The sequence below is a fragment of the Accipiter gentilis genome, chromosome 38 (genome assembly GCF_929443795.1).
Source record: "Accipiter gentilis chromosome 38, bAccGen1.1, whole genome shotgun sequence".
Classification (NCBI taxonomy): domain Eukaryota; kingdom Metazoa; phylum Chordata; class Aves; order Accipitriformes; family Accipitridae; genus Astur; species Astur gentilis.
In genome coordinates, this window is record NC_064917.1 from 393,231 (window position 1) to 415,661 (window position 22,431).

The 22,431-nt window shown below is 69.7% G+C and overlaps 2 protein-coding genes across 2 annotated transcripts in view; both read left to right on the top strand.

Annotated features, from left to right (window-relative positions):
* Positions 1-5,503, top strand: part of HAUS7 (HAUS augmin like complex subunit 7) — a 6,738-nt gene extending 1,235 nt beyond the window's left edge. The window contains exons 3-14 of the mRNA XM_049793323.1: positions 149-304; positions 422-434; positions 953-1,068; positions 1,172-1,239; positions 1,339-1,400; positions 1,505-1,602; positions 1,699-1,833; positions 1,926-2,004; positions 2,096-2,308; positions 3,006-3,087; positions 3,323-3,422; positions 4,307-5,503. Of these exons, the coding sequence (XP_049649280.1) occupies positions 149-304; positions 422-434; positions 953-1,068; positions 1,172-1,239; positions 1,339-1,400; positions 1,505-1,602; positions 1,699-1,833; positions 1,926-2,004; positions 2,096-2,308; positions 3,006-3,087; positions 3,323-3,393 (1,093 nt within the window). The 3' untranslated portion in view covers positions 3,394-3,422; positions 4,307-5,503. The remainder of the gene's footprint in view (positions 1-148; positions 305-421; positions 435-952; positions 1,069-1,171; positions 1,240-1,338; positions 1,401-1,504; positions 1,603-1,698; positions 1,834-1,925; positions 2,005-2,095; positions 2,309-3,005; positions 3,088-3,322; positions 3,423-4,306) is intronic.
* Positions 5,504-6,478: 975 nt separating this feature from the next.
* Positions 6,479-22,431, top strand: part of FLNA (filamin A) — a 28,763-nt gene continuing 12,810 nt past the window's right edge. Inside the window, 25 exon segments of the mRNA XM_049793311.1 lie at positions 6,479-6,586; positions 9,515-9,947; positions 11,887-12,135; positions 12,616-12,713; positions 12,835-12,982; positions 13,425-13,543; positions 13,781-13,858; positions 14,108-14,270; positions 14,464-14,664; positions 15,690-15,827; positions 16,079-16,202; positions 16,414-16,550; positions 17,093-17,286; positions 17,367-17,480; positions 17,929-18,072; positions 18,180-18,303; positions 18,393-18,553; positions 18,635-18,725; positions 18,816-18,985; positions 19,202-19,319; positions 19,765-20,027; positions 20,655-21,252; positions 21,336-21,509; positions 21,596-21,758; positions 22,245-22,405. Coding sequence (XP_049649268.1) covers positions 9,593-9,947; positions 11,887-12,135; positions 12,616-12,713; positions 12,835-12,982; positions 13,425-13,543; positions 13,781-13,858; positions 14,108-14,270; positions 14,464-14,664; positions 15,690-15,827; positions 16,079-16,202; positions 16,414-16,550; positions 17,093-17,286; positions 17,367-17,480; positions 17,929-18,072; positions 18,180-18,303; positions 18,393-18,553; positions 18,635-18,725; positions 18,816-18,985; positions 19,202-19,319; positions 19,765-20,027; positions 20,655-21,252; positions 21,336-21,509; positions 21,596-21,758; positions 22,245-22,405 — 4,285 coding nt within the window. The 5' untranslated portion in view covers positions 6,479-6,586; positions 9,515-9,592.

Here is a 22,431-nt window from a genome sequence, read left to right on the forward strand (position 1 = left end):
CCTCAGGGGGGGCGAGGGAGGGGACCCCGGTACCTCGGGGGGGATCGTTACCTCAGGGGGGGGTCCCGTTACCTCAGGAGGGGCTCCAATACCGGGGAGGGGGCGAAGGAGGGGGACCCCGGTACCTCAGGGGGGATCGTTACCTCAGGGGGGGGGTCCCGTTACCTCAGGGGGGGCGAAGGAGGGGACCCTGGTACCTCGGGGGGGGTCCATTACCTCAGGGGGGGGTCCCGTTGCCTCAGGGGGGGCGAGGGAGGGGGAGCCCGGTGCCTCAAGGGGGATCGTTACCTCAGGGGGGGGTCCCGTTACCTCAGGAGGGGCTCCAATACCTGGGGGGGGGGGCGAAGGAGGGGGACCCCGGTACCTCAAGGGGGATCGTTACCTCGGGGGAGGGGTCCCGTTACCTCAGGGGGGGGCGAAGGAGGGGGACCCCGGTACCTCGGGGGGGGGTCCTAATACCTCAGAGGGGGTCTGGTTACCTCAGGGGGGGCTGAGGGAGGGAGACCCTGGTACCTCAAGGGGGATCGGTACCTCAGGGGGGGGCTCTGTTACCTCGGGGGGGGGTCCCAGTACCTCAGGGGGGCTGGGAGAGGGGAACCCCGGTACCTGGGGGGGGGGGCAAAGGAGGGGGACCCCGGTGCCTTGGGGGGGTCCCATTACCTCAGGGGGGGGGCCGATTACTTCACAGGGGGTCCCGTTACCTCAGGGGCAGCGAGGGAGGGGGACCCCAGTACCTCGGGGGGGGCTATTACCTCAGGGAGGGGGACCCCAGTACCTCGGGGGGGGGGGGTCCAGTTACCTCGGGGTGGGGGGCTGGTACCTCAGGGGGGTCCCAGTACCTGCGGGGGGGGGGGGGGGGGGGGGGGGGCGGGTCAGGGCCGTGGCAGCCCCACGGAACTCCAGCCACCCCCCCACCCTGGGGGGGGTCCTGACAGCCTCCCCCCCCCTATAGGCGCTGTCGTGCCCCACCGTCGTGCCGCTGGTCCCGCTGGAGCCGGCCGAGGCCCTGCGGCTGCTCTGCACCCCTTCGGCCCAGCGCCTGGCCCTGCTGGAGTGGGTCTGCTCCCGGTACGGCGGGGGGGGGGGGGGTCCTGTCCCCGTCCCGTCCCCCCCCCCCCCCCCCCCCCGTGCCCCCCATCTTCACCCACCTCCCCCTCAACGCCCCTTACAGGGTGCACCCCCAGCTCACCGCCCGCCTGGACATCCTCCGCTATAGCCCCAAGGACACCCGGCTTCAAGGTAGGACCCCCCCCCCCCTGCCGTGACACCCCCCCCTCGCCTCTGCCAGGGAGCCCCCGTGCCTTCTTCCCAGTTCAACCAGTGCCCCTTCTGCTCCAGAACTGGCCGAACTGGGAGCGCAGCTGATGCTGTGCCGGCCTGACGACATGGCGCTGGTGGAGGTGAGAGCTGGGGAGAAGGGGGGGGGGGGCGGATCAGGGGACTGGGGAGCATAAAGGGGGGGCTGGGGCTTTTGGGGGGGGCTCACCCCTGCCCCCCCCACCAGGGCACGGCCCCCCCTGAGCAGCAGCTGGAGTTCATCACGGACCTGTTGGACGCAGCCCCCCCGCCGGAAGACGAAGGCAGCGGCTCCCCCAAGAGCAGGTAGGGACCCCCCCCCACCGGGCTCCCCCTGCCCCCCACCCTTGGGGACCCAGACTGCCGGCTGCCCTCCCCGCTCACGCCCCCCCCCCCCCCCAGGCACAACACCCTGCACCGCACCACCCTCTTCCTACACGAGGTGCTGAAGACCCCCGAAGGGATGGCGGCCCTGAACCCCCCCTCCCCTCCTCTGCTGACTATCTCCGACGGCTACGACAGCCCCCCCCCGCCCAGGTGGGTACAGGAGACCCCGGGAGCCGCCCTCCCCCCCCGGGGGGGGGGTCCCATGTGGCCGGCACTGACCCCCCCCCACCCCCCCCCCCCAGGAGACCCCGTCCCTCTGGGCCGGAGCTGGATGCGGCGCTGGGGGCGGCGCGGCGGCACCTGGAGCTGCTGGAGGCGCAGGTGAGGCCGGGGCTCCCCGGGGAGGGGGTGCGGACCCTCACCCCCCACCCCCCCCCCCCTCAGGGTCCCTCCTGACGCCTCTCTCCCGCAGAATCCGGAGCTGGGGGGGTCGTCGGGCCCGGCCCCCCCCACCCTGCCCACCCTGGGGGTGGTGGGGCGCGACCTCACCGCCCTGGCGGCGGCTTTTGGGGCGGTGGAGCTGCAGGACCCCTGGGGGGCCCTGGGCTCGGGGGCACCCCCCACCCTCGCCCCCTGCGGCCCCCTGGCCCCCCCCGTCTGTCAGGGCCTGCAGCAGCTCGTGCAGGTGGGGGGGGGGCAGCCTGGGGCACCCCGCGGCTGCTGGGTGGGTGGGGAGGGGGGGGTGTCCTGGCCCCCAAACGTGGGGTGCCCTGGGTCGGGTGGTTTGGGGGGGTCCCTGGGCCCCACGGGATGATCTTGGGGGGGTCCTTGTGCCCTATATGGGGTTATTGGGGGCTCCCGCAGGGCCTCGAGGGGGTCCCTGGGCACCACGAGAGGGTGTTGGGGGGCCCTCTGAACGCTGTAGGGGATTGGGGGGGGTCCCTAGGCCCCACAGGAAGCTTTTGGGGGGGCACCTGTATCCCACAGAGACCTGGGGGGGTCCCCAGCAGCATTTGGGCCCCCCAGGAGGGTGTTGGGGGTTCCCTGGCCCCCACAGCGAGGGTTTGGGGTCCCATAGTGTGTGGGGGGGTGTTGGGGTGCCCTGGGCCCTATGTGGAGGTGTTGGGGGGGGGGCGTCGGGGGGGGTCCCTGGGCCCCACGGGGGGGGGGGCAAACAGCACCCTGGGGTCTCTGGGCCCTACAGGGATGGTACTGGGGGGCTCTCTGGGCTCCATGTAAGGGACTGGGGGGTCCTTCCTCCCCTTGGGGGGGTTGGGGGTCCCTGTGCCCCATGGGGGGGGTTTTGGGGGGTGTTCTGGGGCTGCTGGCACCCCACGGCCCCCCCGTTCACCCCTCTGCCCCCCTCCTCTCCCCCTCCCCAGAGCCTGGAGGCTGTGGCTCAGCTGGGTGACACGGCGGCAGAGGTGATGCGGCTGGCGGGGGGGGGCCGGCACCAGGCAATGGGTGAGTGGGGGGGGTACCCCAAAACCCACCCGGGGGGTCTTTGGGGGGGTCTTTTGGGGTACCGGAGAGGGGTTGGGGGGGGTTCCAGGGTCTTGAGGAGGTACTTTTGGAATTGGGGGGGGGAATCTGGGGTTGGGGGAGGCACCTCTGGGACTTGGGGGTCTCTGTCAGGTGGGGGGGTGCCGTTTTTTGGGGTGCCACCCCTGATCGCCCCCCCCCCCCCTTCTCCCCACAGAGACGCGGGTGGCCGCCCTGCAGCAGCACTTCCAGGGTGTCCCCAAAACCGGGGGGCCCCCCAAGGACTGACACCCCCCCCCCCCCGCCTGGACGCCTGGGTTCGTTGCGCTGCTGGGGGGGTGGGGGTGCAGATTCGGGGTGTCCCCCTCCCTCACTGCACCTGGATTTGGGGGGGGGGGGGCTAATAAGTGCATTAAAGACACGCAGAACAATGCTAATTACTGCTAATTAAGGGGAGACGGGGCGCAGGACTCCAGGCGTACGCCGTGGGGCGGGAGTGGGGGGGTCCCGAGGGGCCGCCCGGACGCCTGGGTTCTATTTTCGTCAAGGGGGGGGGGGTTGAGGGGGGGGCCCGGCGCGTTTTCGGGCCCTATATGGAAGGAGCGCCAGGGTCGGGGCCGTGTTTACACCGAACCCGCCGTGACTCAGCTCCGGGGGATGAATTCCTGCCCCTGGAGGGGGGGCTGACCCCACAGAGCACCCAGGCGTCCCAGTGCCGCCCCATTCCCCCCCCCCCCCCCCAAAGAACCGAGGCGTCCGGGGCTCCCCACCCCCCCCTGGTATTTCTCAATGACGTCCCTGCCCCCCCCCCCCCCCCCCCCCCAGATTCCTGCGGGGGTGAGATCATCGGGACGGAGCCAGTCCGGCCCCCAAACCCCCCCCCGCGGCCCCCCAAAACCCTTGGGGGGGTAAATGCCCTCCCCGGTGTCCCCTAATTCCCTGCCCCGCCAGGCTCCCGGAGCCCTGTGCAGGCGTGTAACACGCTTGCGTGCGCAACAGGCGTGTCACACGCGTGCTCGTGCGTGCGGGAGGGATGCGACCCCGCGCAGACGTGTAATTCGTGTGTCCGTACGCGGGGAAGGGGCACGGGGCCCGCACGGCCGCGTAACGCGCGTGTTTGTACGTGCGGAGGCAACACGGCGCCTCGCACGGGTAACACGCGTGTTCGCACGTGCGAGATCGACACGATGCCCATCCGCAGGCCCGTAACACGGATTTGCACGCGTGGGAGCGAGCCGGTGCCGCGCACAGGCACGTAACACGCACGCTCGCACCTACGGGAGCAACGCGTGACCCACGTGCGGGCCGGTAACACGCGCGTTTGCACGTGTGGCAGCGGCCGAAGACCCCGTGCAGGTGTGTAACACGCGTATGCACGTGTGCGAGCGGCGCGGCAGCCCGCGCAGGCGTGTAACACGCGTGCCGGGATCCCCGTGCGAGGGACACGCGTGTGCGAGGAGGTGTCCCCCGAACTCCTGCGCCGCGGCTTTGAACACGACCGGCCGTGGAGGTCCCCGGTAATGACCCCCCCGGTAACGAGCCCCCCGATAACGAGCCCCCGGCGCTATCGGGAGCCCCGGCTGGAGCAGCCGCTTCCGGCGCTGCCTCGTTTCCTGACCCCAAAGCGCTGGGGGGGGGCCCAGTCCTATAGAGCCCTATAGGGTCCCCGTGGGCCCCCTCCTGCCCCATAGGGCCCCCTCCTGCCCCACAGGCCCTTCCTTCCCTACAGCTCCTCTGTGGGTCCCCCTACCCTATAGGGCTCCAGTTCTGCCCTATAGAGTCCCCGTGGGCCCTCCTTTTCCATAGGGTCCCCCGGAGCCCCTGTCCTGCCCCGTGGGGTCTCTATGGGTGCCTCTTCTCCATAGGGACCCCTAGAGCCCCTTTAGTGCCCCAGAGCATCCCTATAGGTCCCCTCTTTTCCATAGGGTCCCCTGGAGCCCCTACCCTGCCCCGTGGAGTCTCTATAGGTCCCCCCTTCTCCATAAGGACCGTAGGACCCCATAGAGCCCCTGTTCTGTCCCAGACCATCCCTATAAGTCCCACCTTCTCCATAAGGTCCCCCGGAGCCCCTGTCCTGCCCCTTGGGGTCTCTATGGGTCCTTCTTCTCCATAGGGACCCCTAGAGCCCCTTTAATGTCCCAGAGCATCCCTATAGGTCCCCCCTTCTCCATAAGGACTCCTGGAGCCCCTATCCTGCCCTGTGTGGTCTCTATAGGTCCCACCTTCTCCATAGGACCCCATAGAGCTCCTTTACTGCCCCAAAGCATCCCTGTAGGCCCCCCTTTACCATAGAGCCCCTTTACTGCCCTATAGGATGTCTATAGGTGTGTCCCCCTCTCCATAGGACCCCATAGAGCCCTTTTACTGCCCTATAGCATCCCTATAGCTGACACACACACACACACCCCCAGGACCCCATAGAGCCCCTTTACGGCCCCAGAGCATCCTTGTAGGTCCCCCTTTTCCATAGGGTCCCATAGAGCCCCTTTACTGCCCTATAGCATCCCTATAGCTGACACCCCCCTCCATAGGACCCCATAGAGCCCCCTTACTGCCCTATACAATCTCTATAGGATCTCTATAGGTGTCCTCCTCTCCACAGCACCCCATAGAGCCCTTTTACTGCCCTATACGATCTCTATAGGATCTCTATAGGTCCCGTCCCGTCCCCCCCAGGACCCCATAGAACCCTTTACTGCTCTATAGGATCTCTATAGGTGTGTCCCCCCTCCATAGGACCCCATAGAGCCCCTTTACTGCCCTATACGATCTCTATAGGATCTCTATAGGTCCTGCCCCCCCCCCCCCCAGGACCCCATAGAGCCCCTTTACTGCCCTATACCATCTCTCTGGGATCTCTATAGGTCCCGTCCCGTCCCCCCCAGGACCCCATAGAACCCTTTACTGCTCTATAGGATCTCTATAGGTGTCCCCCCCCTCCATAGGACCCCATAGAGCCCCTTTACTGCCCTATACCATCTCTCTAGGATCTCTATAGGTCCCGTCCCGTCTCCCCCAGGACCCCATAGAACCCTTTACTGCTCTATAGGATCTCTATAGGTGTCCCCCCCCCCATAGGACCCCATAGAGCCCCTTTACTGCCCTATACGATCTCTATAGGTCCCGTCCCCCCCCCAGGACCCTTTACTGCCCCACACCATCCCTGTACCCCCCCCCCCAATGCCCATACGGGCTCCCTCCGGCCCCATGGGGTCCCCATCCCTCCCTATGGGGGACCCCCCTCGCCCCCCCCCCCCCCAAACCTCCCCCCTCCCTCCCTCGCCCCCCCCATCCCCCCCGCCGGGGGGGCGGGGCTCCCGCCGCCCGTTACCAATTAAGGCTCCGCGCGCGCCGCGCGCCCCCCCCGGCAACCGCCACCCGCGCGGCGGCCGCGGCTCCATCGGCTGCTCCTGCCCCGGCTCCGGCTCCGGCGGCTGCTCCCGGACCGGCCCCCTCCAGACCCCCGACCGGTGCCGCTCCGGTGAGCGCGGGGATGCGGGGTGGTGTGGGGAGGGGGCGGCGTGAGGAGAAACGCACGTCGTCGTTCCCCGGGGAGGGGGGGGGGGACGGACGGCAGCCCGCTTTTGGGGGGTCGGGGGGGGCTCTCTGAGGGAGCGCCGGGGGTTGTCGTGAGGAGAACCCCCTCTTAATGGGGCTGGGGGACCTCCCTGTGGGGAGAGAAAGGGGGGACCCCTCTTTTGGGGTTCGGGGGAGCTCTCTGAAGGAGCGCCGGGTGTTGTCGTGAGGAGAACCCCCTCTTAATGGGGCTGGGGGACCCCCCTGTGGGGGTCTGGGGACCTTCCTGTGAGGGGGGGGGGAAGGGGGGGGACCCCGCTTTTGGGGGTCGGGGGGCTCTCTGAGGGAGCGCTGGGGGTTGTCGTGAGGAGAACCCCCTCTTAATGGGGCTGGGGGACCTCCCTGTGGGGAGAGAAAGGGGGGACCCCGCTTTTGGGGTTCGGGGGAGCTCTCTGAGGGAGCGCCGGGGTTTGTCGTGAGGAGAACCCCCTCTTAATGGGGCTGGGGGACCCCTCTGTGGGGGTCTGGGGACCTTCCTGTGAGGGGGGAAAGGGGGGGGTCCCAGCTTTTGGGGGTCGGGGGGGCTCTCTGAGGGAGCGCCAGGGGTTGTCGTGAGGAGAATTGTTTCTTTATGGGGCTAGGGGACCCCCCTATGGGGAGAGAAAGGGGGGGACCCCTCTTTTGGGGTTCGGGGGAGCTCTCTGAAGGAGCGCGGGGGGTTGTCGTGAGGAGAACCCCCTCTTAATGGGGCTGGGGGACCTCCCTGTGGGGAGAGAAAGGGGGGGACCCCTCTTTTGGGGTTCGGGGGAGCTCTCTGAAGGAGCGCGGGGGGTTGTCGTGAGGAGAACCCCCTCTTAATGGGGCTGGGGGACCCCTCTGTGGGGGTCTGGGGACCTTCCTGTGAAGGGGCGAAAGGGGGGGACCCCGCTTTTGGGGGTCGGGGGGGCTCTCTGAGGGAGCGCCAGGGGTTGTCGTGAGGAGAACCCCCTCTTAATGGGGCTGGGGGACCTCCCTGTGGGGAGAGAAAGGGGGGACCCCTCTTTTGGGGTTCGGGGGAGCTCTCTGAAGGAGCGCCGGGGGTTGTCGTGAGGAGAACTCCCTCTTAATGGGGCTGGGGGACCCCCCTGTGGGGGTCTGGGGACCTTCCTGTGAGGGGGGGGGAAGGGGGGGGACCCCGCTTTTGGGGGTCGGGGGGCTCTCTGAGGGAGCGCTGGGGGTTGTCATGAGGAGAACCCCCTCTTAATGGGGCTGGGGGACCTCCCTGTGGGGAGAGAAAGGGGGGACCCCTCTTTTGGGGTTCGGCGGGGCTCTCTGAGGGAGCCTTGGGAGTTGTTGTGAGGAGAACCCCCTCTTAATGGGGCTGGGGGACCCCTCTGTGGGGGTCTGGGGACCTCCCTGTGAGGGGAGAAAGGGGGGGACCCCGCTTTTGGGGGTCGGGGGGTGCTCTCTGAGGGAGCGCCGGGGGTTGTCATGAGGAGAATTGTCTCTTCATGGGGCTGGGGGACGCCGTTTTTTGGGGTCGGGGGGGCTCTCTGAGGGAGCCTTGGGAGTTGTCGTGAGGAGAACCCCCTCTTAATGGGGCTGGGGGACCCCCCTGCAGGGGTCTGGGGACCCCTCTGTGGGGACAGCAAGGGGGGGACCCCACTTTTGGGGGTCTGAGGGCTCCTCCTGAGGGATGCTGAGGGGAGACCCCCCCGCCCTTAATGGGGCTGGGGGACACCCCTGCGAGGATCTGGGGACCCTGTTGTGGGGGGAGGAAGGGGGGGGACCCTGCTTTTGGGGTCTGGGAACCCCCTTGAGGGACCCGCTCGGGGGTGTCATGAGGAGAACCCGCCCTGGATGGGGCTGGGGGACCCCCCGGGGGGATCCGGGGACCCCCATGTCTGGGGAGCAGCCTGCTTTTGGGGGTCTGGGGAGCATTTTGGGGGCCTGGGGACCCCTCTTTGAGACTGCAGCGGGGGGGGGATCCCCCCGTGGGGCGTGTCAGGGTGTGACAGGGCCCCCCCCGAGATTAGGGGGTGTCCCCGGGTGACAGTGGGGGGCATGGCAGGGCGTGGCTGTCCCTCCTTGCCCCCCCCCCCCCCCCCCCAATTTAGGGACTGGTGAGGGCGTTACTGTGAGCCGGGGTCTCCTCAAATTAGGGGGCACTGGGGGGCCCCCCAAAGTCCGGGGGCACTGGGGGGGTCTCAAAGAGGGGTGGTACCGAGAGTGCCTTAACGGGGGGCTTCTGGGGGTGCCCTAGATAGGGGTGCACGGGGGGGGGGGGCCCTAAATAGGGGACTCGGAGAGGGGTGCAGCGGGGGGGTCCCGATGTGGGGATGGTTTCCGTATAGGGATGCGATGGTTGGCCCGTGAACAGGGGTGCGCGGGGGTGTCCCTCAAGGCGGGGGTCCTGATTTGGGGGTTCAGCGGTGGGTGCCTACCGCGGGGTCTAGCGAGCGGGTCCTCCCGAGTGGGGGGGTCCCCTACAGGGGCGCACGGGGGGGTCCCCCGCTGTGGGGATCCCCGCGTAGGGGTGTAGTGGCAGGTGTCCTACGGGGGTGCAACGGTTGGTCCTTAAGTGGGGGTGCACGGGGGTGTCCCCCGCTGGGGGGGTCCTCTAAATAGGGGTGCAGCAAGGGGGTCCCCCGGTGCGGGGGTCCCGATGCAGGGCGCAGCGGTGCGCTGAGGGGGGGGGGGTGTGCGTGTCTCTCTAAACAGGGGCGCAGCAAGGGGGTTCTCGGGCGGGGGGTCCCCCGGCGGGGGTGCAGGGGGTGTCTCCCCCGGCCCCGGCGGGGTGCAAGGGGGGTCCCCCGGCGGGGGGTCTCCCCCGGCGGGGGTGCAGGGGGTGTCCCCCCCGGCCGCGGCGGGGTGCGGGGTGTCTCCCCCGACCCTGACGCCCCTCTCCCCGCAGGCTGCGCCCCCTCCCTCCCTCCCTCCTTCCCCCCGCCGGGCGCAGGCGCAGGCGCGGCGCCGCCCCCCCGCTAAAGGGATGAGCGCGGCCGGCCGTGCCCGGGCGCAGGAGGCGTCGTCCCGCGGCGAGGCGGACGGGGAGATGCCGGCCACCGAGAAGGACCTGGCGGAGGACGCGCCCTGGAAGCGCATCCAGCAGAACACCTTCACCCGCTGGTGCAACGAGCACCTCAAGTGCGTGCAGAAGCGGGTGGGCAACCTGCAGACCGACCTGGGCGACGGGCTGCGCCTGATCGCGCTGCTGGAGGTGCTCAGCCAGAAGAAGATGGGCCGCAAGTACAACGCCCGCCCCACCTTCCGCCAGATGCAGCTGGAGAACGTCTCGGTGGCCCTCGAGTTCCTCGAGCGGGAGAACATCAAGCTGGTCTCCATCGGTGAGGCGACGGGGGGGGTCCCTGCCGAGCCCCTCCCGCCGGAACGGGGCGTCCCCCCCCATCCCCAGACCCCCGCCGTAACGGGGCGTCCCCTCCCCATCCCCAGACCCCCTCTGTAACGAGGCGTCCCCCCAGACCCCTGCCATAACAGGGCGTCCCCCCCATCCCTCCAGACCCCCACCATAACGGGGCATCCCTCCAGACCCCCGCAATAAAGGGGTGGCCTTGGGGAGCCCCCCCCCCACGGGGCGATTGCAGGAGACCCCCGCCACAGAGCCCCCGTGGCAGTGGGCTGCCTTTGGGGACCCCCCTAATGGGATGCTTCGGGGAGCCCCCCCTTGTAGTGGCATGTCTTTGAGACGCCCCCCCCACCCCTCAAAGGGAGGCCTTGAGGATCCTCCCCCTTTTGGGACGCCCCCTCCCCCAAGGGGAGAGAGCCCCCCCGCCATGAGTCCCTCTTTTGGGAGACCCCTCACGGGACTCCGTGGAAGCCCAGCCCCCCCCCCCAGCGGGGCCCTGCCGGAGCCCCTGATGGGGTCCCCCCCCCCCCTTCGAGAGCCCCTCGTCGGAGACCCCCGGTAGGGCCCTGTGCGAGACACCACCACCCCCCCCCCCCCCCCCATTTGGGATCCCCCCGTATCCCCCCATTACGGCCCCTCCCCGCCCCCTCGGCCCATAACAAAGGCGGGGGGGGCCGGGCCCGCTCCCATCCCAGGAATGTTGGGGGGGGGGGGGGAAGCCCTCGGCCGCCTGGGTCCCTGGTCCCGCCGGGGGTGGGGCCCGCCGGGGCGGGGGGGGGGCCGAGGCCTCGCCCTGCGGCTCCCCACATCCTGCGGGCACAGATTGCGGGCGGCACCGGCCCCCGCCCGGCCCGGGGCCCCGCGTGGGGGTTACTCATCCCCACTCGGGCCCGGGCCCGCCGTGGGGCTGGGGGGGGCGGGGGGGGGTCCCCAGAGCTCCCGCGGGGGGCAGCGGGGGTCCGTGCGCGGCCGCGGGGGGATCGGTGGGGCGGCGGGGGGCCGAGGGGGGTGCAGGGGGGTCCCCGGTGGGGCGGGGGGCGGGGGCGGGGCCGCCGGGGGGGCGGGGCCTCGCTGGTGCCCGAGCCCATATAAGGCCAAAAAATGCTGGAGCGGGGGGTGGGGCCGGGGGCGGTGCCTGGGCCCCCATCCCCCACCCCGCAGCGCCTCCCTGTCCCCCCCCTTACCCCCCTCCCGCGGGGCGGGGGACCCAGGCGGCAGGGCACCCGCCGTTACACCCCCCCAAACCGCCGACGGGGACGCAGGCGTCCCGGCACCCGCCCTGACACCCCCCGAGCCCCCGATGGGGACGCTGGCGTCGGGGCACCCGCCCTGACACACGCTCTCCCCCAAAACCACCAACGGGGACCCAGGCGTCCAGGCAACTGCCGTTACACACCCCCCCCAAAACCACCGACGGGGACCCAGGCGTCAGGGCACCCGCCCTGACCCCCCCCCCCTCAAAACCACCAACGGGGGGACCCAGGCGTCAGGGTGCCCGCCCTGACACCCCCAAACCGCCAACGGGGACGCAGGTGTCGGGGCACCCGCCCTTACACACACCACCCAAACCGCCAATGGGGGTCCGGGTGTTAAAGCACCCACCCTGACACCCACCCCCAAATCACCAACAGGGACCCAGCTGTCTGGCCACCCACCCTGACACACCCCCCCTCAAACCATCAGTGGGCACCCGGGTGTCAGGGCTCCCTCTGTCCCACCCATGGGTGCCACGTCCCCCCCCGTGGTGCGGATGTACGGCACCCTGTCCCCACGCTCGCCGCAGCCCTGCGCCTTTGCGTCCCTAGCCGCACCTTAAGTGGGTCCCTGTCCCCAGGAGGGCGCTGCGGCCCTGCACAGCGTCCTCCCGGTGTGTGCCGGGGTCCCGCAGGGGTCTGATCCCCCCGTGTGTCCCCCCGTAGACAGCAAGGCCATTGTGGATGGGAACCTGAAGCTGATCCTGGGGCTGATCTGGACGCTGATCCTGCACTACTCCATCTCCATGCCCATGTGGGACGAGGAGGACGAGGAAGAGGCGAAGCGGCAGACGCCCAAGCAGCGCCTGCTGGGCTGGATCCAGAACCGCCTGCCCCAGCTCCCCATCACCAACTTCAGCAAGGACTGGCAGAGCGGCCGGGCCCTCGGTGCCCTCGTCGACAGCTGCGCGCCCGGTGAGGGGACGTGGGGACCCCGGGGTGGCCCTGGGGGTGTTAGAGGACACGGGGAGGTGGCTCTGGGGTGCAAGGGGACACAGCAGGGGGACCCTGGGGACATGCGGGGACACGGCAGGATGGCTCTGGGGGTGTAAGAGGACATGGAGGGGTGGCATGGGGACATGCAGGGACACGGCAGGGTGGCTCTGGGGCCGTGTGGGGACATGGGTGCGTGGGTGATGGCCCTTGGGGCATGTGGGGACACAGCAGGGTGGCCCTGGGAGCACGCAGAGATGCAGGGGGTGGCTCTCGGGGCACGTGGGGACACAGGGGGTGGCCCTGGGGTGCACAGAGACGACGTAGAGCGGCCCTACTGGTACGTGGGGGCAGGAGGGACACGGGGGTGCAGGGGAGGGGACACGGGGGTGCAGGGGAGGGGACACGGGGCAGCTGTACCCCCCTGCCGCCAGCGGTGACCGCGCACCCTGTCGCCTGCAGGGCTGTGCCCCGACTGGGACTCGTGGGACCCCAGCAAGCCTGTGGACAACGCCCGGGAGGCCATGCAGCAAGCTGACGAGTGGTTGGGCATCCCCCAGGTGGGCAGGGGGCCGCAAGGGGACTTCAAGCCTCTCTCGGGGGGTGGGTGGGGGGGTGGGGAGGGGACCCAGGTGTGTGGGAGCGGCCCGGTGACCCCCCCCTCCTGTGCGTGTTCCCCAGGTGATCACCCCAGAGGAGATCGTGGACCCCAACGTGGACGAGCACTCGGTCATGACCTACCTGTCGCAGTTCCCCAAAGCCAAGCTCAAACCAGGGGCCCCCCTGCGCCCCAAACTCAACCCCAAGAAGGCCCGAGCCTACGGCCCTGGTGAGGGGGGTCCCCTTTCCCGTGGGGCTGCAGGACCCCCCTGTTCCCTCCCTGTTCCTTACCCTTTTGGGGGGCTGCTCTGGTTTTTATGATGTCGTGGGGCTGGACCCAATTCCCTGCAGATTTGGGGCCCCTCCCTGCATCCTGTAGGGCCTTGGGAAGACGCCCCATGCCCTATAGATCTGGGGGACCCCTGTTCCTTATTCCTCGGGTGGGGTACGACGACACCCTATGGATTGGGGTTATCTATACGTTTGGGGTGTTTCACGTTCCCTATAAAGCTGTTTCCCATTCCCTATAGATCAGGGGGAGTCCCTTGTTCCCAGAAGGGCTGTGGGGCCAACCCCTGTTCCCTGTAGGGCTGTGGGGCTGGGACCGCTATGGGGCCGGGACCCCCAGGGTGGGGCCAGGACCCCCGTGGGGCTGACGGTGGGTCCCGCAGGCATCGAGCCCACGGGGAACATGGTGAAGCAACGGGCCGAGTTCACGGTGGAGACGATCAGCGCGGGGCAGGGGGACGTGCTGGTGTACGTGGAGGACCCCGCCGGGCACCGCGAGGAGGTGGGCACGGGGTCTGGGGGGCTATGGGGTCCGGGGGGGTGCTGCGGGTGACAGGGATGTCTCGGTGTACGTGGAGGTTGGTTCAGGGTTAGGGGGGTCTGTGAGCTGGGATGGGTGCTCTGGGGGGTGGAGGGTGGGCACCAGTGGGGTTTTGAGGGACCTTGGGGGGGCTCTGGGGGAGTCACAGGGCTTTTGGGGGCTGCTGGGGGTCTCACAGCTCGGTCCCCTCCTCTGCAGGCTAAAGTGGTGGCCAACAACGACAAGAACCGGACGTTCTCCGTCTCCTACGTCCCCAAAGTCACCGGCGTGCACAAGGTGGGGTCGGAGGGATGTGGGGGGGCTTTGTGGGGACTTCGGGGGCCCGGGAGGTGTTTTGAGGGGGGGGCTGAGGCATTTTGGGGCCCTCTGGGGCTGTTTGAGCCCCTGGTGTGCTGCTCTCTTTTCTTTTGAGGTCTGGAGAGATCATTTTGAGGTCTCGGGGTGGTTTGGGGACTCTGGTGAGGCTTCACCCCCCTCCCCTGACGCCCCCCCCTCCCCCCCCATATTTTGGGGTCCCCCCCGCAGGTGACGGTGCTCTTTGCGGGGCAGCACATCGCCAAGAGCCCCTTCGAGGTGCAGGTGGGGCGGGCGGCGGGCGACGCCGGCCGGGTCTCGGCGCAGGGGCCCGGCATCGAGCCCCTGGGCAACGTGGCCAACAAGAGCACCTACTTCGAGATCTTCACCGCCGGTGCGCCCCGGGGGGGAAGTCGGGGGGCTCTGGGGGGGTCGCGGGGAGGCTGGCGGGAATTGCACCCCGGGGGGTTTGGGGGATCGGGTGGGGCAGGGCGAGCGTGAGGGGAGGCGTCCTCCGGGGACGGGGGGGGGGGAGCAAGCGGGGTTCCCCCCCCCCCACCCCTTGGTGACGCGGTTGCCGCCGGCAGGCGCGGGGCCTGGCGAGGTGGAGGTCTTCATCACGGACCCCAGCGGGCGCCGGGGGACGGTGGAGCCGACGTTGGAGGCCCGCGGGGACGGCACCTACCGCTGCACCTACCGCCCCACGGCCGAGGGGCCCCACGCCGTCCACGTGGCCTTCGGGGGAGCCCCCATCCCCAAGAGCCCCTTCAACGTCACCGTGGGGCAGGGTGAGCCCCGGGGGGCCCCCCTGTCCCCCCCCCCTCCACGGGGGGTCTCTGGCCCTCCTACCCCCCAGGCTGGGGGTCTCTCTCCTTCCCTGGCTTGGGGGTCTCTGTCCTCCTGTCCCCCCTCAACTTGGGGGTCTCTGTCCTTCCCAGCTTGGGGACCTCTGTCCCTCCAACTTGGGGGTCTCTGTCTCCCCTTAAACTCGGGGTCTTTGCCCCCCCCCCCCCCACCCCCAGCTTGGGGGTCTCTGTCCCCTCCGGACTTGGGGGGGGTCTCTGTCCTGCCCCCATGCTAGGGGCTCTGCGCTCTCCTCCCCTCCGAGCTGCGAGGGGGGGGGGGGTCTCTGTCCTTCCCAACTCGGGGGCGGGGGTCTCTGTGCTTTCTGCCCCCCAACTCAGGGGGGGTGTCTCTGTGCTTCTGCCCCACCCCGGGCCCTTGTGGGGGGGTCTCTGCCCCCCACGTGGGGGGCCCGGGGCTGTCGCTGCAGGGGGGTCTTGGCCCCCCGTGACTCTGCTCTGTCTCTCTCCACCTGTCCTGCTCCTTCTGCCCGTCTGTCCGGGAAGCGCCGGCCGGGGTCCTCGCGGGTGACCCACTGACGGTACGGGGGGGCGCGGGGGGGGTGCTCCCGGACGCCTGGGTCCTTCCTTCCCCTCCCCCGCTGCGGTGCCCTTTGGGGTGCCCCCGGAAGCCTCTGTGTCCGTCCCCCCCCCCCAGAATGTGCCCCAGCGTGGGTTTGGGGGTCCCCTCCGACTGCCTGGGTCCTCTCTGCGGCGTGTGCCCTGATGAGGGTTTGGGGGTCCCCCCCCACGCCTGGGTCCCTCTCTCCCCCCATCGTGCCCCCCACAACACGTGGGGCGCTCCCCCCCTGCTCCCTCTCCCCCTCCTTCCCCTGCAGCCCCTGTCCTTGGGGTGGCTTTTGGGGTCCCCCGGGAAACGGAATCCCCCCCCCCCCCCACCCAGTGCGTGTCCCGGGGAGGGTTTTGGGGGTCCCTGGCTGCCGGGCCCCCCCCTGACCCTCTCCCCACAGCTTGCAACCCCTCGGCGTGCCGCGCCGTGGGGCGGGGGCTGCAGCCCAAGGGGCTGCGGGTGAAGGAGACGGCGGATTTCAAGGTCTACACGAAGGGGGCCGGCAGCGGCGAGCTCAAAGTCACCGTCAAGGGCCCCAGTGAGTCCGGGGGGGACCCCTTCTTTTGGGGGGGGGGGGGGGGCTGGGGAGAGGGATTTGGGACGTGTTCTAGGGGGGCTGGGTGTGCCCTGCTGTGGTTGGGGTACCTGGACGCAGCCCGTGCCCCCCTACTCAAGGGGATATCGGGGTCACTGGGGGAATGTGGGGATGCTGTGGGGTTTTGGGGGGGAATCTGGGGTTTTGGGGGGCCCCCGGGGTTTGGGGGTGACCCCCTGACGTGTGCCCCGCAGAGGGCACGGAGGCGGTGAAGCAGAAGGACCTGGGGGACGGCGTCTTCGGCTTCGAGTACTTTCCCACCGCGCCGGGGACCTACACGGTGACGGTGACCTGGGGGGGGCAGCACATCCCCCGCAGGTGAGCGCTGGGAGGGACTGGGGGGCACTGGGAGGGGAACAGCGTGGCCCCCACCTCCCCAGCCCGGGAGCCAGCCACCATCACAGGCTGCCGTCCCCGGTGCTGGGGCCGTTTTGGGGTGCAGGCTGTTTTGGGGAGCTGTGCCCGCAGCAGGGCCCTGCCCTGACACACCCCCCACCCCCCCCCATTTGTGTCGTCCCCCCCCCCCCAGCCCCTTCGAGGTGAAGGTGTCCCCCGAGAGCGGCAGCCAGAAGGTGCGGGCCTGGGGGCCCGGCCTGGAAGGGGGTGTTGTGGGCAAATCGGCCGACTTTGTGGTGGAGGCCATCGGGGACGACGTCGGCACCCTCGGTGAGGGCTTGGGGGGGCCCCGACACCTTCAGGGGGCTGCTGGGGAGCATTTTGGGGGGCATCCTGGGGATCCTTATGGGGGCTTTGAGATGCCTTGGGGGGCTCGGGGAGGCTTTTGGGGTGTCTGGGGGGACTTGCAGGGGTTAGGAGGCTCCCAGAGGGGCTTGGGGAGGATTTGGGCCTTCAGGGTGTGGTAGGAACCTGAGGGCGATCGTGGAGGGGCTACTGGGGGGCCTCCAGGGGTTTTGGGGTGTCCTGGGGGACTTTGTGATCTCTCGGCCCCCTCTCAGCCTGGGGGGTGGATCTCTGAGGGGGGCGTGGATCTCTGAGCGGCCTCTGGGGCACTGCTGGCGATTTTGGGGGGGCTTTGGGGTCTCCAAAGGGTCTCTGTAGCCCCTCATGGGGGTCTGCATGCCCCAGCGATGTCAAGGTGCTGATGGCCGCCGTGGGGCTCTGCACCCCTGGGGCAGTTTCTCTTCGGGGATCCCCAGTGTGGTCTCGGGGTGCCCCTGACCCCCCAACTCCCCCCCCCCCCTCCCCAGGTTTCTCGGTGGAGGGCCCCTCGCAGGCCAAGATCGAGTGCGACGACCGGGGAGACGGCTCCTGCGACGTGCGGTACTGGCCGCAGGAGCCGGGCGCCTACGCCGTCCACGTCCTCTGCGACAACGAGGACATCCGCCGCAGCCCCTTCATGGCCGACATCCGCCCCGCGCCCCGAGACTCCTTCCCCGAGAAGGTGGGGGACCCCCGTGGACCCCCCGGGCCCCCCCTCAACGCCCAGGGGACCCCCCGTAACCTTTTCTTCTACTTCCTCAGGTCAAAGCCCACGGGCCGGGGCTGGAGAAGACAGGGGTGGCCGTCAACAAGCCTGCCGAGTTCACGGTGGATGCCAAAAACGGGGGGAAGGGACCCCTCAAAGTGCAGATGCAGGTGGGGGGGGGGGGGGGGGGGCGCGAGGGGATTGGGGGCGCAGCCTGGGTGGGAGGTGGCACAGGGGGGACTGTGGGGGGCGGGGGGGGCACTGTCTAGGGTAGGGTGGGGCATGGTAGATTTTGGGGGGTTATGTGGCTTTAGAAGGATTTGGAAGCGCAGGCACAGGGGAGGTGGCATGAGGGGTATTGGGGGGGGGCTGGGGGGGGGGATTTGGGGGAGGAGCCCCACTTAGGACAAGATACGAGGTGGTTTTGGGGGGATATCAGGAGGATTTGGGAGCCCCAGCACAGAGGCGGGGGAGCTGAGGGGCCGCAGGTTGGATTTGGGGGCCTGGCTGTGGAGAAGGGGGTGTGGGTGGACTTGGTGGGGGGGGGGTGTCACAGGGTGGGTTTTGGGGGTGCTGACCCCCCGTTGTCATTGTGTGTGTGTGTGTGTCCCGCCCCAGGACGCAGAGGGCAACCCCGTGGACGTCTCCGTCAAGGACAACGGCAACGGCACCTACAGCTGCTCCTACGTCCCCAAGAAGCCCCTCAAGCACACCGCCATGGTGTCCTGGGGCGGCGTGAACATCCCCCAGAGCCCCTTCCGGGTGAGAGGCGGGGACGGGGGGGTCCCCAAAACCCAAGGGGCTGGGCCCAACCGCCCTGGGAGGCGGCAGGCCTGACCCCCGCCCCCCCCCCCCCCAAAAACCCGCAGGTGGGCGTGGGGGCCGGCAGCCACCCCCACAAGGTGAAGGTCTACGGCCCCGGCGTGGCCAAGACGGGGCTCAAGGCCCACGAGCCCACCTACTTCACCGTGGACTGCACCGAGGCCGGGCAGGGTGAGCTGGAGGGCATGGGGGGGGGGGTGGGCGGGGGGGGGTGCCGGTGGGGTTTGGGGTGCTGAACACCCTCCCCCCCGGCCCCCCAGGGGACGTGAGCATCGGGATCAAGTGCGCCCCGGGGGTGGTGGGCCCGGCCGAGGCCGACATCGACTTCGACATCATCCGCAACGACAACGACACCTTCACCGTGCGCTACACCCCCCGCGGCCCCGGCGCCTACACCATCATGGTGCTCTTCGCCAACCAGGTGGGCTTGGGGGCGTCTGGGGGAGGGGGCATGAGGGGTCTTGGGGTGCAGGGGGCTGATTTTGGGGGTCCCTTCGCGCAGGCCACCCCCACCAGCCCCATCCGGATCAAGGTCGACCCCTCGCACGACGCCAGCAAAGTGAAGGCAGAGGGACCCGGCCTCAGCCGCTCTGGTGAGCTGGAGGGGGTAGCAGGAGGGGCCTGGGGGGGCCCCGGCAGGGATTTGGGGACCCCCCCCTTGACCCCTCGGGTGCTCCTGACAGGTGTGGAGCTGGGGAAGCCCACCCACTTCACGGTGAACGCCAAGGCAGGGGGCCGGGCCCCCCTGGACGTGCAAGTGACGGGGCCCGGGAAGGGCGAAGCCGTGCGGGACATGGAGGTGATCGACAACCACGATGGCACCCACACCGTCAAGTACACCCCCCTGCAGCAGGTAACGGGGGGCAGACCCCAAACCCAATACCCCCCCTCCCCAGCAGGTAGTGGGGGAGGATCACCCCAAAAACCCAGCACTCCCTCCTCCCGTTGTAATGCGGGCAACTGAACTCCCACCGATACACCCCTGGTGCAGCGGGGGGGGGGGCACAACCCCCTGCCCGCCAAGCCATGGTGCGGGGCAGCCCTGCAGCCACCCCCTCTCTCCCCCCAGGGTAATTTGGGGGTGTCGGTGACCTACGGGGGCGACCACATCCCCAAGAGCCCCTTCACCGTCGGGGTGGCCCCCAGCCTCGACCTCGGCAAGATCAAGATCTCCGGCCTGGATGACAGTACGGCGGGGGGGCATGGGGCGGGTGGGGGGGGCACAGGAGGGTCCCCTGAGGGGTGGGGGGAGCACTCAGACCCCCTTTTTGAGGAGGTTTGGGTGTGGGGTGGGGGGCAATTGGGGAGCTGTGTGGGCAACAGGGGCTGGGGGTCCTTGGGGGGAGGGTTTGGGATGGAGAATCCAGGGGTGACTTGGAGACCCCCTTTTGGGGGGGGGCGGTGTCCAACAGGGCTGGGGGCAATTTGGGGACCCCGTAGGGCTGGGGAGGGGTGTCCTGCTTGGGCGTGGGAGTTGTGGGAGCTCCCTCCCCAGAGAGGCTTTGGGGTGGGCCGTTTGGGGGTGTCTTTTTAGAGGGTGCTTATTCTGGGGGGTGCAGGTTTTTGGCAGGGGGAGCCCCCGTTTTTGGGGTGCGGCCCTCCCCGCCTCAGCATGTGGGTGCCCCCCCGCAGAGCTGGAGGTGGGGAAGGACCAGGAATTCACGGTGAAGTCCAAGGGCGCCGGGGGCCAGGGCAAGGTGGGGGCGAAGATCACGGGCCCCTCGCGCAAGGCCGTGCCCTGCACGGTGGAGCCGGGGCTGAGCCCCGAGAACAGCCTGGTGCGCTTCATCCCCCGCGAGGAGGGGCCCTACCAGGTGGAGGTCACCTACGACGGCGTCCCCGTCCCCGGCAGCCCCTTCCCCGTCGAGGCCGTGCCCCCCACCGACCCCTCCAAGGTGGGTCTGACCCCCTGTGACGGGGCGCTGTGGGTTTGGGGGGGCCCGACGGGGCGGGGGGCCTGGGGACCATCCCTCTTGGCCCCGCGGGTCTGGCTTTGGGATGGGGACCCCCAGTATAGGGGTGGGTCTCCAGGGGCTGGGGTCCCCAGGAGCTGGGATGTCCCAGTAAGGGTGATCAGGGTCCCCAGTAAGGGGGTGTCTCTGCTTATGGGGGTCCCTAAGGGCTGGGGGACCCCAGTGAGGGTGGCCAGGGGCCCTAGTAAGGGGGGTCCCTAGTAAGGGGGGTCCTTAGTAAGGGGGGTCCTTAGGGGTTGGGTGCTCAGAGTGTGGGAGCGTCCCTGGTGATGGGGGACCCCAATAAGAGCCTGTCCCCGATGATGGGGGTCCCCAGGAACTGGGGGAGGCCCGGTAAGAGTGTGTCCCCGATGACGGGGGTCCCCAGGAACTGGGGGAGGCCCGGTAAGAGCGTGTTCCTGATGACGGGGGTCCCCAGTAAGAGCAGCCCCCCGGGGCCATGGCTCCCCTCTAAGGGGATGTCCCTGGGGAGGAGGGTATCCCCAAGATCGGGGGGGGCTTCCTGGCGACGGCACCCCCCGCCCAACGTGGCGGCCCCTCTCCCCGCAGGTGCGCGCCTTCGGGCCGGGGCTGCAGGGCGGGCTGGCCGGGGTGCCGGCCCCCTTCACCATCGACACCAAGGGGGCCGGCACGGGGGGCCTGGGGCTGACGGTGGAGGGCCCCTGCGAGGCCAAGATCGAGTGCCTGGACAACGGCGACGGCACCTGCTCTGTCTCCTACTTGCCCACCGAGCCCGGCGACTACAACATCAACATCCTCTTCGCCGGCGCCCACGTGCCCGGCTCGCCCTTCCGCGCCCCCGTCCGCGCCCCCTTCGACGCCTCCAAGGTGACGTGCTCGGGGCCGGGGCTGGAGGGGGCCACGGCCGGCCAGCCCGGCCACTTCCGCGTGGACTGCAGCCGGGCCGGCACGGCCGAGCTGACCATCGGCATCGCCTCGGAGGCGGGCGCCCGCGCCGAGGTGCGGGTGGAGGACAACGGCGATGGCACCTACACCATCGCCTACACCCCGCTCAGCCCCGGGGTCTACACCATCACCGTGGAGTACGGCGGGCAGCCCGTGCCGCACTTCCCCAGCAAGGTCCGGGTGGAGCCCGCCGTCGACACCGCCGGTGTCAAGGTCTACGGGCCCGGCGTGGAGGGCAAGGGTGAGCGTGGGGCCGCGACGATGGGGACGGGGACGTGGGGGAGGCGCAGCTGCCTGACCCCCCATCCTACCGTGTCCCCCCAGGTGTGTTCAGGGAGGCGGTGACGGAGTTTGATGTGGACGCCCGGGCGCTGACCAAAGCCGGGGGCCCCCACGTGAAGACGCGGGTGTCCAACCCCTCGGGGAACGTCACCGAGACCTTCGTGGAGGACCGGGGTGACGGCACCTACCACGTGGAGTACACGCCCTACGAGGAGGGTGAGGCGTGGGGGGCGTGCGGGGATGGGGGGCAGCACCCGTGACCTTGGGCTGACGTCCCTGCCGCCCCCGCCACCCCTCCCCAGGCATGCACACAGTGGAGGTGAGCTACGCCGGCAGCCCGGTGCCGCACAGTCCCTTCCGCGTGCCCGTCACCGAGGGCTGCGACCCGGCACGCGTTCGCGTCCACGGCCCTGGCATCCAGAGCGGCACCACCAACCAGCCCAACAAGTTCACTGTGGAGACCCGGTGAGAGCCCAAACCCTCCAACCCACCCCCCTGGGCCCCCAGACTATTTCCTGGGATGCCCAGCAGTCGTCACAAGCACCCCTGTACCCCAAATCCCCCCTCGGTGCTGAACCCCCCCCTCCCCAGTCCTCTACACTCTCCTGTGCCCCCAGTCTGCTTCCCAGCACCCCTGAAATCCATCGTGGGTGCCCCAAGTCTGCCCGCAGGTGCCTTACACGTGCTTTCCCAGCCCGAATCCTTCTCCCGGTGTCCCCTGAAACAGCCTCATACCCCAAATCCTTTCCCTGGCATCCCCTGAAAGAGCCCTGTACCCCAGATCTCTTCATACTCCGAGTCTTCCTCTTCCTAGTCCCCCCAAAACATCCCTGTATCCTAAACGCACCTCCCAGAGCCCCTAACCTTCCCCCCCCAGTACCACCAAGTCCCTCCTGGGGTCAGGGGGGTTTGGGGGTGCCCCACCTGACCCCCGTGCTCCCCCTGCCCCAGGGGTGCTGGCACGGGGGGCCTGGGCCTGGCGGTGGAGGGTCCCTCGGAGGCCAAGATGTCCTGCACCGACAACAAGGACGGGAGCTGCTCGGTGGAGTACATCCCCTACGAGCCGGGCACCTACAGCCTCAATGTCACCTATGGCGGCCACCAAGTCCCCGGTGAGTGCCTGGGGGGTGGTCCCAGG